The 22000-nt window shown below is 36.3% G+C and overlaps 1 protein-coding gene across 5 annotated transcripts in view; it reads right to left on the reverse strand.

Moving 5' to 3' along the window:
• The window catches only part of LOC130247086 (uncharacterized protein KIAA1522 homolog), a 64865-nt gene that overhangs the window by 4513 nt on the left and 38352 nt on the right, over positions 1-22000 (reverse strand). For all 5 annotated transcript variants that reach the window (XM_056480272.1, XM_056480269.1, XM_056480270.1 and 2 more), the window contains 4 exons: positions 865-1017; positions 712-752; positions 362-488; positions 29-136 (listed from right to left, as the gene is read on the reverse strand). In XM_056480272.1, coding sequence (XP_056336247.1) covers positions 29-136; positions 362-488; positions 712-752; positions 865-1017 — 429 coding nt within the window. The remainder of the gene's footprint in view (positions 1-28; positions 137-361; positions 489-711; positions 753-864; positions 1018-22000) is intronic.

Genomic DNA, 22000 nt, shown 5'->3' on the forward strand with positions numbered 1-22000 from the left:
GTCTAAATATGTCAATGGCATTACATACCTAGTTCTCTTTGAACTTGCTGTGGTATTCCCATGATAGTTGTTCTTCTACTTCGTCTCTTGGTCTTATCCAGTCGTTTAACAGGGTTCAAGGGCTTAAATGTAGAACCTAAAGAGTGATGGTTCATAAAAGATTAAATATTAGGGGGAAAATTACATATTTTTTAAACTTTACTAAAATAATATGATATGTTTTGCTTTGCATTGCTATATCACTATGATCTGCTCCAGCTTAAACCTGAAAACACATTAGTGGGGGGAAAAAACAAAGGAGGTAGTATATGTGCCACTAAGCATGTTTTTTAGACCTCCTTATTAAGTCAGCATTATATACCTTGACGTGTAAGCACTGGACGTGAAGAGACTGCTGAGGCAGTCGACACTGAAATGACAGAGTGTCCTGTAGTGCTATCGGTTTCAAGTGATTCATCCCTTTCTTTTGAGTTTGTGTCTTCCTCTGGCTGTGCAAACATGGAGGTCATCAGTATAAATACATCCATTAAAGCTTCAAATTTATACATTATTTCCACCCTTCTTTAAAATGTGAACAAATACGAAATTACAATTTAAACACATTCTAAAGTAGTGAAGTAAAGTTTATGATTCTTTATAAACTCTGTTTATGATTTTACTTGTTACCATATTGTACTATATTTGTGGAAAACTCCATTTTCAGAGGCTTACCACAATATGATCATCCTGAAAGTCCACTCCATTTTTGTTCTCTGCATGGAAGAAAGACTGAGTGAGGTGCATCAGAAAACACAAGTGTATGTTAGAAAGCCAGAATGCGAGCTGTGTGTTTTGTGTAATTGAAAAAGTGGGTGTAACGCTCACCCTCCTGTTGTAGTATCTTCAGTCCCTCTTGGGCCTCTGTATGCAGGTCCTCCAGATATTTTGGCCTGCTCCCCTCTATGAACACATTCTCCTGGTAGTGCTGGGAAGCCGTGTAGTGTACAGTCAGCTTTCTTTGCTCATCCTGCTTTTGACCTGGTACAGACAGACAGAAGGAAGGTAAACGTACGCATGTATAAATGAATGCACTCTTTCCCAAAACCTTCTCTTTAACATGCAGTATGTCATGCAGGGATCCAGATTCCTGCTCCTGGAAGACCAACGTCCTGCAGATTGAACACATTTGTCTGTAGGTTTCTAGTTGATCCAAACTCTTGATTACCTGTTTAGGGGATTTATTAGGGTTGGACTCTTCAGGACAGTGGTCTACCAGGATCAGGTTAAAACAACCCAGATGTATGATATCATTGGTAGTTCATTAATTTTTGTATGAAAAGTTTCATACAAATCAAATCAAGATGTTGATGCATAAGCAGGACAGTTTTGCTAAAGGCACAGAAAGGTCAACATCTGCAAATCATCATCTTTCTGCTGGATTGGGTTTTACACTGGATGACCTTCCTGACTTAACCGATCACAGAGGGTGTAATGACATGGGCAACCACAGTGCTAGGACACATGCACACTCTTACTGTCAATTTGCAGTAGTGCATGTATTCACTCACTCCTGTGTTTGTGAGGAAAACCAGACCTCCCTTAGCAGGGAAAAATGCAAACTCTGTACTGAAAAGACCTGTGGATAACTCAATCATCCGGAGCTTGTGAACGTGATTTCTACATATCTATTTTGTGAATGAAAGGCTTTTAAATCTGGCTGTTAAAAGTTCTCACTCTGCACATCCTTTATTTATCCATTGGCAACACTTGCTAAGCTGGGCAGCCAATTCTAGTTAGATCATCGACAGGAGTGAGTGGTACATTTTCATGGTAGGTGTCCAACCAAGTCATGGTTCAACTCAAGCTGTGGCCAGGTAATCTCTTCAGATCTTTAATTCCTTGAAATACCAGATTACCCTTTCCATAGCTGCCCCTTCAGCATATGTCAGCACAGGGGGCTTTGCTTTTTTAAACTTTTAAATTTATTTATTTTGAAATCTTACAATCAGTGTTCATAATTAACAAACAACCTTGTCTGTAATATAAAGAACAGAGCTGAATCCTCCAAATATATTCCTAAAACATCCAAGCTATTACAGACATCAACAGTATAACAAATTGTTTTAATAGTCTTAGAATCTATCTTTTACTGAAGCTAGCTATTAACTTTGTAAATTGAGAAACAGGACTCTTGAGGGTGGCCTATCTTTGGACTGGCTCACTCTCAAAGGAACAGTGAGATTCTTCATTCTGGTCCCCCTATCATCTTCCTTGCGTACCACCCGAGTGCCTACTACTGACTGGACTTTTTTTATGTTTCTGAAAGGCACTGCAAAATCGATGAGTGTTTCAGGACAGGGACTTTCCCTTAAAAGAGACCGTCTCAGCCTCTTAGCCATTTATGCAGATTTCTAACTGCTCACCGGGTATCAACTTTTAAGCTTCTTGTGTAGTACACCCCATGGGGAGTGTCAGGTGTCCTGCCACTGACTGCTGGCACTGTGACATAACTGAGACTGAAAACTCAATCTGTAGGCAAGTGAACTATATAGAAGTCCAATTTGCAAATTGCTCCTAAATATAAAAGTAAGAATGTTTTATTTACAGTACAGTTCCATTTGTAACACGTTCCGCACTCATACACCAGTTTACAGCAATTATTCAAAATTTCACAAGACTCAAATTTCAACTCCTTGCCATGTTTTTTTATTCAAATTTTTATTCATCCTTTACTGTAACAGGAATTTCCTATTGAGATATGCATCTCTTCTACCAGGGGGTCCTGGCCAAAATGGCAGCACAAAAAACTTTGAGATACAAAATTAAACGCGCATAAAATATTACAAATTAATATTTACACAAAACATGTGCATGATTCTTCCAGGTAAGACTTAAAAGATGGTTTTCCAGGTAAGATTTAAAGATGGTATTGTTTCTAACATGATAATACTCTGCATTTCATTCCATATTGTAGGGCCAAAGGAGGAAAATGTTGTTTTACCAAACTCTGCACATACTGTTGGAACAGTTACATGTCATTTATAAGAATTTTGTGTACTAAAACTACAAGTATAATATGATAAAAGGGTCACAAATATAAGATGGCAATTTACACAATGCCCTAGCGGTGAATAGAAGTTGTTACCTCAGGTATGAATGTTAATAGACCTAGCCTAGTTCTTTTTGAATAACTATGGAATGATTATCGGTTGGCACAGACTGATTCGGTAAATGTCATTATGAGCATTGCACATAATAAAAAGCTACAGATATACAGAGAACTTTGTCTCCCAAACCACATGGCCAGGTATGTTTTTACAGCAGTGGATTTTTTTTTATGCTATTGTAGAAACAAGTACATGCATGAATAGTACAAGTTAAATTCAAAATTATTTAACTGTAGTACTTAAGTCTTTGTGAAGACTGAATTTACTGTAACGAATACATCTTGCATTGTGCACTCAATATGTAAACAGTATTTTAAAAACTAGGAGAAATGTTGAAGAAAAAGATGTATCTTCCGGTCTTAACTCACCCTTCTTCTTGAAGATTGACAACAGAGACCGAACATTTTTACTTAAGAACACCACCATGTCTGTCTTGAGATAAAGGTCCAGGCAGAGATCATTGTAGTTTGAAAGTGTCACTTAAATGATCAAAGACCAAGCAGAATCATGACTATGTCAGTCCTCTAGTGTAGCCGCAGACTTACTGGTGTCAACTAGCTGTCTCCCGTGAAGGATAATCAGGTTGGACACAATGAGATCTACTGTGTGCCACCAATCCTCCAGCTGCCCTGATCTTTCCCACCCCTCTTCATCTCTCCTCCCCCTCGGCATTGGCTTTTGTCAGCATCTTAACTGTGTGGTGTCCCCCCAACATGTTGGCTGTTTTCCTCCATTGTGTGTACACAAACTGAACTTGCCTTGACAGGGAAGCCTGGCTAATCTGCCTCTCCTAAAATCTGCTTGGATTTGCGCCATGCTATCAGGGCATCTGCTTCACAATTTGACCCACAGTGCACACTATGAATAGCAAAAGGAGCATAGATCTGATTAAATCTTTCAGTGTCTAGAATCAAACACCTGTTAAAGTGTTTCAAGAGCTATTCCTGAAAATTGAGGATCAGTGTAAGTAACTTGAAAAGTGAAAATATTTTAGCGGGCTTTATGATGATTATTTGAACATTTAGGGAAGGATGCATCAAGCTGTGAGCATTAAATGGGCTTACTTTTAATGGTTTAACACTATTCGGTCCCCATTTGGAGCTTTTTGGCCAACTAAGCATATTGATTTTTTCTATGTTTGTAGGGTAGTGAATTCTACGTGATTGGCTGTTCAGCAAATGATTGGTTCCTTGAGAATAAAAGCGAAAGTGATTACATTTAGTAAATTAAAGAGACCAAGATGCTTTGATTACGTTTGTATGAATCTAGGCCTAGTTTTAATTTCTCCTTTTGAATGATTGATATAGACTCTGGATTGAATATGAGACCTGCTGCTCTAGGTTGGTGTTCGCTTTCACAGAGATGTAGACCTAGCATGCAGGCTTGCAGTGTCAATACCATTTAAAACATTCGTTTACCCAACAGTGAGAATTTCGATTCTCACACTTGAAATTGAGTCACTTCAACTTTTAGAAACATATCAACCACAAAAGGTGTTCTGAAAAAAGTTCTTGCTGCCCTTTTTCATGCATACAGTATTACTGTGCATTCACACAGAAAGCAGGGAGAGCGTCAAAGTTGCTGGAAGTCAATGGAAACCAGCGGCGAGGAGTGGCATGGTGCATCTTCGCCGATGTGGCTGTCGAGAGTTGAAATCAAGTCATTTTTATAGTAATGAGCTGTGATATGCTTTGGCGGAAAGCAATCGGAATGTTGAAGTCCAGCGCTTGAGAGGATTCCAGAGAACAAAGCCCTCTGAACTTAGGTTCCGACCACACTTGTTACCAAGGGTTTGATTATTGCGGTCGCCGGATTTACAATTATTTAAGATGTTTTCTTACAGGAACATACATTTAAAAAAGTTACTGGCCAGTTACTGATGTGCATTAATGTTTTTTTCCTTAAAAAAGGTGCGAATCTCATGCTAACTATAACGACAATACAAAACAGTATTGCTGCTGAAATATTTCAAACATATGGACATATTGGAGAAGTGGAGCAAAGCCACACCACACCCAACAACTTGATCTTCCATTGTTAAATTAATTTGATAAAAAGTGCGCAACATTTTCACAATAGAAGGCATGTTTTTATGCCGGAATGTAACTGATTTGCTGATATGGTGTAATGACTCCTATAAATATGAGATCAATGTAGCGAATTTTGATGCTCTCGCCACCGGAGTTGTGAAGGCAGACAGCATTGTCGACAAGGTGGCCAGAGTGAACTTTGACGCTGTCGTCACCTTCAGTATGAATGCACAGTTCTAATGCCACATGATGATTGATTTACATTTTCAAGCTCCAAAAAGATGGGGAAAATATACAACTACATGACTCAAAATGCTATTTTCTAAGATTTCAGAAGCCATATATTTGATTCCACTACAAAGAATGATTGAACATTGTTCAGGGTTTTTTTAATGATGAAATGTACATTCAAGTCTGAAATAGTTTTATTTATTTATTTATTTTCAGGTTTAGAATATCAGCTAGAGCTCATTATTCTGCAATATTATATTTACCATTAAAGTGTTCATCAGATGTTTGAGGTTTGCTCACACTGCACAGTTGCAAACTTCGGGCACTTGAATAGACTCGAGTGGAGTTGGCACAAAATTGCGGCTGTAAAACTGAAAGAGAAAGGTCACTATTTTGGCTGGCAAACTAACTTACCATTCTTGGTTTTACGCCAAAGATTCACCACTTTTCACTTCGCAGGTTTTTGTAAACATTTGTACTGCTTGTGAATGTAAGAACCACTGTTTATACTTCTCATAATTACATTAACAAACTCATGGATTGTTTGTTACTTTAATCAAATTAATCCCATATCCTTTCTTTTTCCTTCAAGTCTGTCATTTAGCTCTACCAACTGCCCGTTGTCCAACTCAAGAAATCCCATTAATATTTATCAGGGAAGCCAAAAGACACCATCTGGTACATGGTGTGAGTTGAGGGTTAAGAATGCCTTTAAACCGCCACCAGACCCTAATTGAGTTTCTTCATACTGAAACTTTTGTAGATGCACAGAATGGCCTACAACTGACTTGCTTTTTTGTTATAAAATGCATTTATTTTAAACTAGTAGAAGCATTTTTAAATACTGTAATACTATAGTATTTAATATTTATTCATATTTTTATTTACCATAGCTTACGTATATTTGCAAGTTATTATGATTTTTTTTCTGTGCATACATTTTGTAGTTAAATTTTTTTCCTAATTTTATATCATATTTATATAATTAGTTGTTTTTGCTTCATGGCGTCCACCAGGTGGTGGTAAAAGATGTCTGTTTATCAGTCTCTGCCTCACATATGAATGCACATCTAGCTGTTTTGTGCAGTTTCCTGAACGTTCTGCAAAAAACATTTGAACTGACATGATATGAGAACTAAAACTGAAAACAATTCTTGAACATATTCTTACAGATATGAAATATGAAGTCATTGGAAACAAAGAAAATAAATCTCAATGTATAATGTATTCATAAAATATTTAATTGTTTAGTACTAACTGTACAAATGTTGACAAGAAAAGCACATGGTTGTTAAAGTTTTTTTTCACGGTATTAGATTGAATGATTAGAAAAGTACAATACACCATGGTCATAAGTGGACAAAAGACTATAACCCCATTTAAATGCCAGATTTGAACAGGAATGCGAGCTCTTGTTATACCTGTGATCCGATTGACCAAAACACATCTTATTATCTGGTATAAACATGACATCACTTGCCAGTTCCTGCCATTCCTATGGTAAGCTGAATGAACAAAACTACTTATGGTGCATGATCAGAGGTTGAAAAGCCACGCACTGCAGCAAGCAGGTGTGCAATGACAAAAAATAGATTGTCAATCAAAATGGCGTTTAAATTGCGCAATGACAATACATATTATACACCGTATAAAATCAGTTATTTTATTTTTTTTCCGGCAGCTGGGGTGCTTAAAAAAAGTAAAATAATGGTAGTCTGTTTTTTTTTTTACAGTAAATGTCTATAATTTTATGTCTGTTAGTTTACGGTAAATGTCTGTAATTTAACATTTGTTATTTTACAGTAAATGTCTGTAATTTAACATCCATTTTTTTATGGTAAATGTCTGTAATTTAACATCCATTATTTTACGGTATATGTTTGTAGTTTAAGTGGCGTCATTTCACAGTAAATGTCTGTAATTTAACATCGATTATTTTACGGTATATATTTGTAGTTTAAGTGGCGTTATTTTACAGTAAATGTCTGTAATTTAACATCTATTATTTTACGGTATATGTTTGTAGTTTAAGTGGCGTCATTTCACAGTAAATGTCTGTAATTTAACATCCGTAATTTTATGGTAAATGTCTGTAATTTAACATCCATTATTTTACGGTATATGTTTGTAGTTTAAGTGGCGTCATTTCACAGTAAATGTCTGTAATTTAACATCCGTAATTTTATGGTAAATGTCTGTAATTTAACATCCATTATTTTACGGTATATGTTTTTAGTTTAAGTGGCGTCATTTCACAGTAAATGTCTGTAATTTAACATCCATTATTTTACGGTATATGTTTGTAGTTTAAGTGGCGTTATTTTACAGTAAATGTCTGTAATTTAACATCTATTATTTTACGGTATATGTTTGAAGTTTAAGTGGCGTCATTTCACAGTAAATGTCTGTAATTTAACATCTATTATTTTACGGTATATGTTTGAAGTTTAAGTGGCGTCATTTCACAGTAAATGTCTGTAATTTAACATCCGTAATTTTATGGTAAATGTCTGTAATTTAACATCCATTATTTTACAGTATATGTTTGTAGTTTAAGTGGCGTTTGTTTTTACAGTAAATGTCTGTAAGTTAACATACGTAATTTTATGTTAAATGTCTGTAATTTAACATCCATTATTTTATGGTAAATGTTTGTAATTTAAGGAGATTTATTTTTACGGTAAATGTCTGTAATTTAACATCCATTATTTTACGGTAAATGTTTGTAATTTAAGGAGTTATTTTACGGTAAATGTCTGTAATTTAACGTTCATTATTATATGGTGAATGTTTTAAAAAGTAAAATAACGTAAAATAAGTGTAGACTGTGCCACAAAACACATTAAAACAAAAGTAACAAACCCTATTTAAAAATGTAAGGAGTAGAAAATACAGATATTTGTTTAAAAAATGTAAGTATGTAAAAGTAAAAAGCTGTCCGAAAAATAAATAGTGCAGTAAAGTACTGATCCAAGAAAAATCTAAAGTATAGTAAAGTATTTTTACTTTGTTACTTTGCTGCTCTGCGGATGGAATTGTTTTAGTTCAGATGTTGTTCTGAGTTCCCTAGAAAACAAGTAAACTAATTTTTACAAACCAGAGCTAATTTAAACATATGACACAATATTTATGTGTCAGTGCACGTTTTGTGTCATGTACATGTAGGCATTGTAAGTGTGAACACAAGGACAATTTGAGAACAAAATCATGCTTTAAATATTTACATCCACCACCCAGTGAGACTCTGTGTTTAAAGTTACTTATAAATGAAAGTCATGTTGGCCTGGGGGCTTTCAGAGCAGGGCAAACTCTTTAACATTTGACTTAATCTGGGATAAACATCAATAGAAGGTTAATGTAGCTTGCAGCTGCTTTAGCTTCTATTTTCCACATTTTTCCCCACAGGTACCCATCAACCAAACAATGCATGTTTGCCATGAGTAATCTTCCATGAAATTTCTATAAATGCCTAGAAATTAGAATGATTTGTTACTTTTATACACCCTGAATACTCAAAAGATTAGCTTGACTTGCGTTTGTTTCTCTGTTGCCAACAAGTGCGTCATTTGTTGATTGCTATTTATTGAATTATATATATATAACCCTCCAGTATTCGGTTGTTTTAGCGTGACTAACAGAGTCCTGTCCCAGATATCAGACTCAAATCTCTCGTTCTGACAATGGGCTGCTTTCATCGAACTCTCCCTATGTTGTTTTCAAGGAATCTGTGACCAAATGAGTAGATGAGATGATACTGATGACTCTCAATGTCCCAGGAGATGATGAGCTGTGTTTTCTCTTCTTCGTTTAGCAGTGCACCGCCTCAAATCATTAGCTCTAGGAAGCCAAAGACAAGCCTATTTTCTTGTCTGTGATGGAGTTCTGCATCTATCAGGGTTTACAAGTCCCTCGAAGCATCTATAAATCTTCTGTACAAAAAAACACGGTGTGAAGTAATAACCTCCCCCCCACCGCCCGCCTGAAAGCTTCATCAATACTTACTAATAATAGCACGCAGGGTTGAAAAGCAAGCAGGGTTTATTCTGCAGGCGTCGTGATATTTTAGGATTCTTGTTTTCCCCTCTTATTAGACACTAAGTCTTGGATACAGACAGAGGACAATGCAGCTAAGATGATATGTTCTCTAAATGTATAAGTGCCTTTCTAATACTAATACTACAACATTAGAAACAATAAAGGAAAAAATGGAATATAAAAGTAAATCATAGCATCATATTTCTCAATGACAAACATCAATGACCTTAAAAACCGACTCAAAAATTATTTTAAAGGACTTCTTAAAACATTCAAGAGATGGAGTATTTCTAACGGGAGCAGGCAAGGAACTTCACAACTTTTGGCTGTGTTCCAGTCCACTTTTAGACATGCATTCGCAAACTTCCCTTCACTTGTTCCTTCAGAGGAATTCCCAATGCCATTTTGAAGTGTGTTCCACTTTATTTAGTTAACGAGGGAAGCTTACATGGACAACCTCATACCTTGATTTTGACTGAGGGAGCAAGTTGGCTTCATATGTCCACTCCAGCACCTATATGTCCCAGAATGCAACACGATTGTGATGTCACAACAGTATATTACCCAAGTGCTCAAGGGTTTAGGTACAGGGGTGCTCAGTCCAGTTCCTGGAGATCTACCTTCCTGCAGAGTTTAGCTCATACCCTGATCAAACACACCTGAACCAATTAATTAGGACCTGAACAGAACTTGATAATTACAGGCAGGTGTGTTTGATATGGGTTGCAACTGAAATCTGCAGGAAGGTAGATCTTCAGGGACAGGGTTGGCCACCTGGTTTAGTGCATTCCATTCTAACCCATTCAGATGCTCCACCAGTATTGAAAACTTGTATGACGTACATCTGAGAGAACGAATGGAGGAGAGTTAGCGATTGAAGGGTGTAAAAATTGACCTGCAATGCCGCCCTAAATACAGAAAAATTGTGAGGGTTATAACAAAGCTTTATGTCAGAAGCATAAAGCTTTGTGTAGCGGTGTTTTTCATTAAGCTCCATCAAATGGCAGGAAAGTTTACATGTTCGCTCATTGTCAGTGAAAATTGCTTGAGTATGAATGCCAAAAAAAAGTCTTGGAAAAATGCTGGCGATAAGCATGAATGAAAATTGTCCCGAGCCTTTAAGATTTCTGTATTTGTTTGGAAGGTCTCCTGCAATAGGTTTACATGCCTCCAATGTTAAAACACATTTACTTTCTCATTGCATTTTACACTTCTTAAAGGGTATCAAATAGAATATATATAGTGATATGAATACAATTTCACCAGATGACTTAATATCTCTATTTGGAAAGAATTTATAAGGCTAGATCAATTGGGATGAATCTGCAGTGGGAATGCATCTCCATAAGATATTTTGGGGTCCCCTGACATATTTCCTTGTTGTCTGCTATTTGCAGTGCATTTCTGTATTTGCATCTGTTGTGAGTATTTTCATGCTCTTGTTTAATCAGAGATTGAGGAATTAATGTTTACTATTTGCATCTCCATAAAACCCAATAAACAATCTATTAACCTTTTGGGGTCCCCTGACACATTTTTGCTGTGCTATTTGCAGTGCATTTCTGTATTTGCATGTGTTGAGTATTTTCATGCATAACAATCTATAAATACAATCAAGAAAAACATGCAATTGAAATAAAGTGTTTAATCATTTCCCGAGTCTAACAGTATTTAAGTACAGTAACTGAAGGATAAAAATATTTCAATAAAATTAATTATAGTTAAGGCCATAAAGGGTACAATTTCTTATACACGAATGCTTTTAAAATCATTATACAATCAAAAACGTATGCAAATGCTAAATTATAATACAAACACAACATATCCTGCGATGTAACTATTGCGAATGATCACATTGCGATATCGATGCTGAAACGATTTATTGTGCAGTCCTAGAATCAAATGATTTTTTTAAAAACCCTTATAAACCCGAAGTTATTAAGTCTGTTGTGATTGGTCTACTGCTTACAGCACATTACAGTTAAATTAATATTAATAATAATAATTAATAATTCCTTACATTTATACAGTGCTTTTCTAGACAATCTCCTCATCCACCACCAGTGTGTAGCATCCACCTAGATGACGCGACGGCAGCCATATTGCACCAGACCGCACACCACACACCAGCTGATTGGTGGAGAGGAGACAGAGTGATGAAGCCAATTATGATATGGTCAGAGGCCAGTGGGCAAATTTGGCCAGGATGCCGGGGTTAAACCCTACTCTTTTCGAAAGACATCCTGGGATTTCTTACGACCACAGAGAGTCGAGACCTCGGTTTAACGTCTCATCTGAAAGGCGATGCTCACTAAGCAGTATAGAGCTATATACTGGGGTGTTAGGACCCACACAGACTACAAGTTGATTGCCCCCTGCTGGCCTCACTAACACCACTTCCAACAGCAACCTAGCTTTCCCCATGTGGTCTCTCATCCACATACTGACCGGACGCAGCCCTGCTTAGCTTCAGTGGGCGACCATGTGAGAGTTGCAGAGAGCTAGCTGCCGGCTAAATCTAAATTTCTGAATTTTAGCTCTGGAGGGGTCCTGAAATCTACAGATTGTTTAAACTAGACAATAATTATGGCGTTGATTTTGCTATAGTAATGAAAGTGTGAGTCCTATGATGAAATGGTGGAAGAAGTACTCTATCAACCCCAGACTTGTTCATAAGAATGAGTTGAACAGGATGTTTCTCAGTGGTAAGTTTTTGCTTAGTCAGTGCCTGTGTAATTTTGATGTATCAGCATCAAAATGAGTTTGTTGATCAGTGTCATACTATCAAAACGAAGAAGCAAAAACACCCTAGTTTTGAGTGTTGGCTAAAGTAGATGTTCTAGGCAGCTAATTATTGCCATAGATTGGTATTATACCAAATTGTTATGGATCTACATCAGGCGTGACCAACCCTGTTCCTGGAGATCGACCTTCCTGCAGACTTCAGTTGCAACCCATATCAAACACACCTGCCTGTAATTATCAAGTGCTGTTCAGGTCCTAATTAATTGGTTCAGGTGTGTTTGATCAGGGTTGGAGCTGAACTTTGCAGGAAGGTCGATCTCCGAGAACAGTGTTGAGCACCACTGATCTACATAATGTAGAATGATAACTAATTCAGTAACTTGTTCCAGCAGTTCAGAATTACTTTTGTCGTGCAAATAAACACTTTACAGACCTTTGAAATTTCCAAACAGCTAAATTATACACTCCATTAATTGTAATATCTGAAAATCATAATTGGGGCAATTTAATTCCACAAAAATAGTTTAATTAAATTAAAAACTTACCACATGCTTAAAACGTTAATATGTCATTGTATTAGAAGTAAAATAACAAATCAAGTGGCTTTTGTATTAAAGTAATTTAGCACCAGCACACTTTTAAAGCTTTGAAAAGAGTACCCTACAGAAAAAAACAGCTTAAACCAGCCAGCTGGTTGGCTGGTTTTAGCTGGTCGACCAGCCTGGTTTTAGAGGGGTTTCGGCCATTTCCAGGCTGGTTTCCAGCCATTTCCAGCCTGGTCTTAGCTGGTCAGGCTGGAAAATGACCAGCTAAATCCAGCTTGACCAGCGTGGTTTAAGCTGGACATAGCTGGTTTTGGCTGGGCTCCCAGCCTGTCTAGGCTGGTCAAGCTGGTTTTAGCTGGTCATTTTCCAGCCTGAACCAGACCAGGCTGAAAATGGCTGGAAATGGCCAAAACCCCTCTAAAACCAGGCTGGTCAACCAGCTAAACCAGCCAACCAGCATAGGCAGGGTAGTTATTAAATAATAAAACAATATACAGTATAAATTACTTGGTTTTATATCTTGCAAATTATATGCACACATTTTAAGCACACAAATACTTTTAAAGTCATTACATATTACAAATTAACATAATATTTTGATCCTCCAAGACTTTCAAATACACACTGAGGGTCAGCTTGTGTGTATATAGTGGCAAATTAATATGTTGATGTTCATATTAAGATATGGAATATTCGATTTCAGGAAATCTATTTAGTCTGCATCGCTCTCATCCCAAACAACATCAGTCCAATTTTCATGATGCAGATGTCTGCCAAAACACACACACAAAGAACCCATCATCCAATTACTAAGGTTGTGTGTTGAATGTTAAATGTTACTACCAATAAAATGTTACAGTCAAACACATACTGACCCTGCATCATGCATACCAACTGCTTAGTATTTTATTACCATCATAACAGAGGTCAAACAAGGTCATGTGATTCTAACAAGCAGCTGCATGTCAACAATTATAGAACGTAAAAGAGTGTGTATTGTGCTCATACTCCTGTTATTTATATCTACTGGATCTTAGTCTGGACTCAGTGTAACTATAAGCCATTCGTCCATTATTTCTTCATCACACCTACTTTTTGGTAAACTATTTGTCTGTTAGCATAGAGTGACCATGAGTAGACTCTTTCTTTGTCTCTCTCTCTATCACATCTGATCATTCATTTGTGACAACATTTCCAGGCAACAAGCCATTTTGACCAAAACAATGTCGATTACACTGTTATGACAAATACAGCACAGAATTACACTACACAGATCATTGTGCAACTCCATCCAGATCTTTCACAATGTATTCTTATTAAAAACAACAATTCTAAAGCGATTATAGTATCCCTGTAAGTTTAATCTAAGAGTTTGGAATGCAATACAATGCAATTAAACATTCGTGGTTAGGATTTCCAACAAAGCCGATGAAAGAGACAGAGAAAATAGCAAAATCGTAAATATTATAGTCAATATCCTTCCAATGTGGTTAAATCAAACACATGCCGCATGCAACATTTCTGTGAGGGATTTGAATCCAGTGGTATTTTTACTCTTTAACAGCATAGAAGGCAGTTGTGGATTGTGAGGAAAGCCGTCCAAACCTGGATACATAAGAATACAAGTAACTTAAATTCACATAAACTTTCCAACATAGACCAAGCGCCCTCTGATTTTCAGTGCATTTAAATGCTTTTATTATGGCCTGAACCATATTTTGCATTGCAACTTTTGACCAAATGTTTAACTGCTCACTATTAAAACAGGGCATGTGAAAAATATGTGTGGATATAGGCTTTATTGCATGGTAAACTTTAAACAAACATGGAATATATCCACTGAACAAGATGTTCTTTACAGTGAAGTAATGTTCATCAGATAATTCAAATCTTCCTCACATTAAGAAGCAATTAAAACCTTTTTAAAAATCTGTAAAATTTCTAACATAGATTGAGTGCACTTAAATGCACCTAAATGACCTAAAATGTATATTGAATTGCTATTTTTGACCAAACGTTTGAGAGCTCATTACTAAAACAAGCATCTGAAGAGACACTGCTGCACTGTTGCATAGTTTTCTCCTGTTATATTTTCTGAAAAGCTACATTCGGAAACAACTGAATGCATGACCCGTTGATGACACTGTGAGTAAAACATGTTCCATTCTGTGATGTTATAATTAGATTATTAAAATTGACTTCAAAACAAGGTAACCCGGAGAATGTCCCTATTAATGAGTGTTACAAAGCAAAGCAGTGTTTCTTACAAACTAGTGAAACCATCATGTTCTTGCCTGTGGGCCAGTGTTTTGCAGCATGACCAAAAAAACATTGAATTCTCGTTTGGTAACTACTAAAACACAATTATGTAGTTTACGGTCACTAAGCCTGCAGGGCTTTTTCTTCATTTCTGTAAACAGTTGTGTGGGATACTGGAGCTGCAGTTACTGCAGGCCTCATAACTGAATAATGGTACCTGATTGTGTGTGCCATTTTGCGCTGTGACGTTTATATCGGCACTGGCAGGTAAATACATCCATTACTAGTGATGTCCGGATCAGGTTTTTTTGCCCTTGAGTCCGAGTTGATTTTGAGTATCTACCGATACCGAAACCCAATCCGATACTTCTATATTACATAAAAAAAGAATAACAAAGAGTGAAGAAACAGACCCAGGATGTTCCTTACAGTTAACTGTCTGGAAGACCCCTCTACAGTACCAACTGCGGATGTTGTTCCCATGTTGAAAAAATTAGTTGGGTGGTATTGTTTTAAGTGTGATTTAAGGTTATTTGTGTGGGCTTTTTTCATTGCCACTGTTCTGAAACAAATTTCTCATATCGGCTCGTTCACGTTAACAGGCTCTCCTTTTTTATTCGGCTAAAAGCCAACATTTTCCCACACCAGAGCTGAAGACTGTGACTTTGAAACCAAGTCCATCTCGACTTGTTTATCCTAAATGACTGTAGTTCCTAAACACGAATCAGTGGGTTCAGGTCTTGCCTTCTTCACCTCCACTATCCGCTCTCTCTTGCACTCTGTCTGTGTGTGTGTGTGCGCAGCATGCATGGAGATTCTGCACAGAAAGCAGAATGCAGCTCATTTGACATATAACTTATTATATGATGTACCCTAATCATCATCATCATCATCATCATCTTAAATTTCTTTATATAAAATAGACAATATATTGCGCCTCCAAAATTAACCACCCTAATTTTCATATGGTTTATCATGCGATAAGTCAATATATTGACTATTGCGACAGGCCTCATGGTTACAGGTTTCCAGCTTTCTTCAAAATATATCCTTTGTGTTCAGCAGAAGAAAGAAAGTCAAAATGGTTTTGAAAAAGTGAAGGGTGAGTAAATGATGATTGAATTTTCATTTTTGGGTGAACTAACCCTTTAAATGAAGTTTAAGGTTTTTGTTACTACTGTTTATCCAGGTATATAAAGTATCATACATAAAGTGTTCAAACTTTATTGTGGGAAATAATTTGTAAAATACTCTCTGTACCCATTTGGGATTTGGTAACTTTATTGCACTGTATTCATATGTTCTTTTACAGCATGCTGTGCTTTGTGATTTGTTGGATTGTATCTCAGACTGACCAGGAGAGCGTTTTTCTTTCTTTTTCTTTTTTTTGGACAACATTAGCAAAACAATGTTAAATTCGGTCTCTAAATAATTTTAAATACTGATATGGCTTTTATTACACAGTAAGATTATTGATAAATGCTCTTACCTTCACGTTGCATTAATTCAATAATCTTTTGGTTAAATATGCATGTCAAATTTCAATAGATTTTTAATTCTCTATTTCATGAACAATTTAAAAGAGATTTTATGTCCCACAGACTTAAAATATTCATACAGGTTTGGAACAACACGAGGGTAAATAAATAAATGATAATTAAAAAGAACTTTTTGGATGGTCCCTAATGAAGTGTCATTTACACAGTGAATGAATCTAAAATGATGATAGCTTTTCACTTGTTTTTAAGACACTGTCGTCAGCATTGCTAGTGCTACAATGCTAGTACAGCTAATGAAGTAGGCCAATGTGCTGAAGTTTTTAGTTTACTCCAGCTTTGCCAGCACTTAGCTTGCTTATCTGTGAACATCAATGTTAAAAGTTGAGAATTAGCATTCACTCAGTGTGAGAAAGCAGACGCATGGTTGCTATAATGCTTGTTTCATCCTAATACTCAAACAAACACGCTGAGGCCAGACCTACAGTCTGTGAATGCACACACATATGCAGAAAATCACCAAATGAACCAAATTCAGACAATCCCGAGAGACACTTTATGTGTATTTCCCAGAATTTCTCAGTGAAATCCTTTTTTTTTTTCTCCTTTGGTGTAACATTCAGATTTTAATTGGATTTTATTAAATAATCGCCTTCTTCTGCAAGCAAACTGTAATTTAGCTATCTTAGTGTTGAATGTTGTATGATGCAAAGGCCTGCATTGAATTCTCAAGGCCATGGAAAGCCGTTTGTATTGACTAGATAATGTTTCAGTGATAGCGGCACAGTGGCTCTGTTAGAGGAGAGCTTACAGGCAGACTGCAGGAAAGTACATGTGAAGCATTTCTACTAATGCACAAGGTTACCTTATTAAAGTTATGAAAAGAGTATTTCAGATGAAATCAGGAGACTATCTAGTCCAAGCAGCATCATTTATAACAGCAGCAAATGAATGTGCAGCATTTTACTGTACATTTCAAGGCTTCGTGTTGGGCTGCTGATAAGCCTGTTGGGCTTTATTCTTTGAGAAAAACCAGCTAGATGTTCATTATCCCTTACATACAAACTTTCTTTACGGATATCTCCTCCACTCATGGTAATTAAAAAGAAAGCTATGGTTATTCTGATTGTTAGCTCACCCCCCCAAAGAAGGACAATTCTCTAATCATTATTCAACCACAACGAAAACTTGTATAACTTTGTTCTAACATGAAAGCTGTTATGCAGAAGAATGATTATGACTAAAAATGATTTAAATAAATGTGACATAGTACAATAAAACCAGTCATAAGGGCAATTTCTTTGAAATTGAGATTTATACACCTTTAAAAAGCTGATTGAATAAGCTTTCCATTGATTTGTTTGGATAATTTTCGACTAAGATACTACTATTTGAAAATCTGGAGTCTGAGGGCTCCAAAAATCTACTTTAAAGTTGTCCAAATTAAGTCCTTAGTAATGGATAATAGTAATCAAAAATGATGCTTTGCTATATTACGGTAGGAAATTAACTAAATGTCTTCATGAAATATGATCTTTACATAATATTATAATGATTTTTGTCAATAATTTTAACTGATACCATGTGTTGTTTGCTTTACCTGCAATTAAAAAGACTTAACAAAAAAAGACTTTACACCTTAAGGTTGTGTGGTCCAGGGTCACAAGTATTCTTATAAACCCTCCTAAACACTTCGTTTTTTGTAATAAGGTTTGTTAAACAACATGCTAGTGAGAAAATGGCAACAGTGAGATGACAACATTTTCATTTTACATTTTCATTCCACATCTGTTTCATGGTTAATTTTGTAATTAGGAATATATCAGCAAACACAGATTTGGCGTTTGACTCTTAGTGCGTATGTAACACCAGGTAGTGTCTGTTTTCAGAAAACGTCTGCGTCTGTTCTGTATCAGAATCACACCATGACCATTAGCATAGACAGAGCTGTTCTTTGTGTTATGAGCTTGTTAAAGTAACACACACACACACACTTGAACTAATGCAACCATGTTTTGAATCCGACAGTTCTACGCAATATTTTTTTATGTAAAGTCAGAGTCACAGTACTGACAATTCACAGAAAAAATAAATCTTTATGTTTACTTCAGAGAACATATATTGTATGCCATACAACACATACTACATACATATTTTCTTACTTTAATACATCTGAATGACTACTATGGTCTTTTTAATATAATCCAGGGTTGTTTCCACAACTGAAAGTGCTAAAAACTGAAATTTAACCCAAGAATTTAGATTTACAGTTGAAGTCAGAATTATTAGCACCCCTGAATTATTAGCCCCTGTTTATTTTTTCCCCAATTTCTGTGTACTGGAGTGAAGATTTTTTCAACACATTTCTAATCATTATAGTTCTAATAACTCATTTCTAATAACTAATTTATTTTATCTTTGCCGTGATAACAGTAAATAATATTTACTAGATATTTTTAAGACACTTCTATACAGCTTAAAGTGACATTTAAAGGCTTAACTGGGTTAATTAGGTTAACTAGGCAGGATAGGGTAATTAGGTAAGTTATTGTAAAACAATGGTTTGTTCTGTAGACTATCGAAAAAAATCAACCCAGGCTCATTCTGAAAACGTTTCAGGCACGTTTTTCTGCAGTTTTTGTTTTCGGGAATCCGCCGGAGGTCGCTGTGTACGCATTTTGAGATCTCAAATTTCCCTCGCGAGTGCCATTCGCGCCTGCTGTTCTCACGTGAACCCACCAGAGGCCGCTGTCGACATACTTTTTGACAGACTTTCTGACTGACTGAGCGAACGATCGGCTGACCCGCCCACCCACTTCCCTAAACTCAACCAACACGTTTCAAAAGCAATCCAAAAAAATAAAAGCCCTTAAACCTTAAAATGGTTTTCAAAAATTTGAAACTGCTTTTATTCTAGCCGAAATAAAACAAATAAGACTTTCTCCTGAAGAAAAAATATTATCAGACATACTGTGAAAATTCTGTTAAACATCATTAGGGAAATATTTAAAAAAGAAAAAAATCAAAGGGGGGCTAATAATTCTGACTTCAACTGTATGTTCATATACTGTACAACCATGTATTCTGACATCATTGTTTTGGTTGGTAAGCTGATGCCTATAGACTGTACACACAATACAAATGCACATGACATATAGCGTTGCTTGTAGTTTAAAAGAGAGTATTGTTAGCGAACCCTCAGCAAGCTGTTGTTCTTCGCAGAATCGTCTAGCCACTAAAACGCTGATGTTCATCTTCTGTTGTCAAACTCATATGTGTTCACGTCACATTAATAGTCCAGGTGGCATTTTTGCCTGTCATCCTGTCTGACAAAATAGACTGCTCAAGACATCAGCAATTCACATTTACAGCTTCTGCATCTCATGACAAAATGAGGTCAGTAGTACAGTGGCTTCATGCTTCAAGTCAATGTGTAAAACTGCTCTGACTGTATCAGTTGATTATAACTATCACTGTTTTTGTAACATCTTAAAGGCACACTTCACCCAAAAAAAGACATTTTGGTAATCATTTACTTTGTACACACCCTCAGGTTGTTCCAAAACTGACCAACTAAACCCATAAACTTAACTCTTACTATTTCTCTCCCTTAGGTGTATAAAATGTAAGGTTTTACTATCTTTATTGGAACGATGATAAAAGGGAAAGTCCCCATAATGTAGTTAAAATCAAATTATGGCAATCAGTGGGCACCAGCTAGCATTCAGTCATCCACATTCTTCAAAATATCTTTGTGTGTTCGTGTGTGTGTGTGTGTGTGTTCAGCAGAAGAAAAAAAGACATACAGAGTGAGTAAATGATGACAGACTATAAGTTTTGGGGTGAACTATCCCTTTAAAACATAGGTCTCAAACTCAGTTCCTGGAGGAATTCCTAGTGTCTAGTGCACATCCCATGCTGTGACGCGAGCTGAGCTATCTCCTCTATCTAGTGTCTAGTTATGATCTCTCCCGAAAGCTCTGCGTGTCTTCCGCAAATTATCCGGCTCCATGATCCCCCCAAATTAATTAAAATACCCGGAAATCATGGCAACGAGAGAGAATGAGCAAGTGAACAGATCACGAGAGGCACAGTGATGTACTAAACATTACATTTGATAGGTTAAATGAATATAGAGCAGTAAAGATATCGCGAGTGCAAATCCCCCACTCGCTCTCTCATTGAGAGATCTGCTGTCAATAGTTGGATACGAGCAAAATATTTGAATGGTCCTGCAGGTATTTAGGCCTTTTTACAAATAACAAGTGAAAGTTCTGTGTTTTTGACAATACTACAATTCACTAAAAGCTGGTTGGAATTATTAGATAAAGCTTTTTATCATACATATTTAATAATATAACTTCTTGTAATACACTCATTGCTATAAGAAGTAGTTTATAGGCCTATTTCCTTTTAGTAAACAAGTATTAGATTTATAGATGTGCATTTTAGCTAATTTTCATCTTTCATCATTTGCAATGTTTCCAAGTTTCTGTGGCGGTTCATTCTGCTTTGGTGACCCCTGATAAATAAGGCACTAAGCTGGTGTAAAATGAATGGATGAATTATTTTCTGTAAATCTGCTTCTGGCCATGACATGTTCACATCTAAATTTTTTATAGGAGACATGTTTAATAAATGTCTCAATAAATGGGCCAGACATTTCTGACCTTCCATACCAAGAGGTTCAGGAAATGTTCTTCCAGAAGCCCTTGAAGATACAGTGACAACAGCTGCACAGTTTGTGAATAAAAAAAGATATAAAATAAATGTTAATATATAATTTACAAACGGTTGTACAGTTCAAATAGCTGCTCAGTTATTTACTGCTGTCATTAAAAAAATATAACTCCTTGCGTCAGTTTAAGTCTGAACAGCCACGCTGCATTGGACCCCCCAAAACTATAGGGGAAACACTGGAATGATACTAAAATGTTCCATTTGAGTTGAAAGCAGCAACATGGTGTTTTCCATTTGGTGCCAAATTTTCATTTTACTTTAACCGTTGAAAAGAACATGCTCAAATTCCTGACTATTGTTTAATGTCTTAAATGAGTTTCATTTGAATACAACTGAACACTAATGCAATTTAATGTTGATAATGCATTTCTCCTATATAACTTATAGCCACACCCATTTTTTCAATCAAAATTATTATCGGAAGACAAGTTGATTCAAATTAATGGAAACAAAGATAAACAGTCGAGATCACATGATGGAAGACACAGGGCTATTGGCTTGTTGTTGCACATCTGGTTGAAGTATATGTTCATTGGTGTACTCACAGACCCTTTAATGTACTGAGAGCAATAAAGACACTCCCATCAGTGTCACTAAAGCTGCTAAGTTTGGTCTGCTCCAGTTCACTGTGAGGTCAATGTTACCCCTCTGATTGTACTTACAGTACACTGCTCGGAGCAGGATTCCAACCAGTGTCTGTAACAGTGGGTGTTAAAACAAGGATGATAAATACAGCAGCCTTTCATGTCAGTCTTTTTAGACCAGTGAAGAGA

The sequence above is a fragment of the Danio aesculapii genome, chromosome 19, assembly GCF_903798145.1.
Source record: "Danio aesculapii chromosome 19, fDanAes4.1, whole genome shotgun sequence".
Classification (NCBI taxonomy): Eukaryota; Metazoa; Chordata; class Actinopteri; order Cypriniformes; family Danionidae; genus Danio; species Danio aesculapii.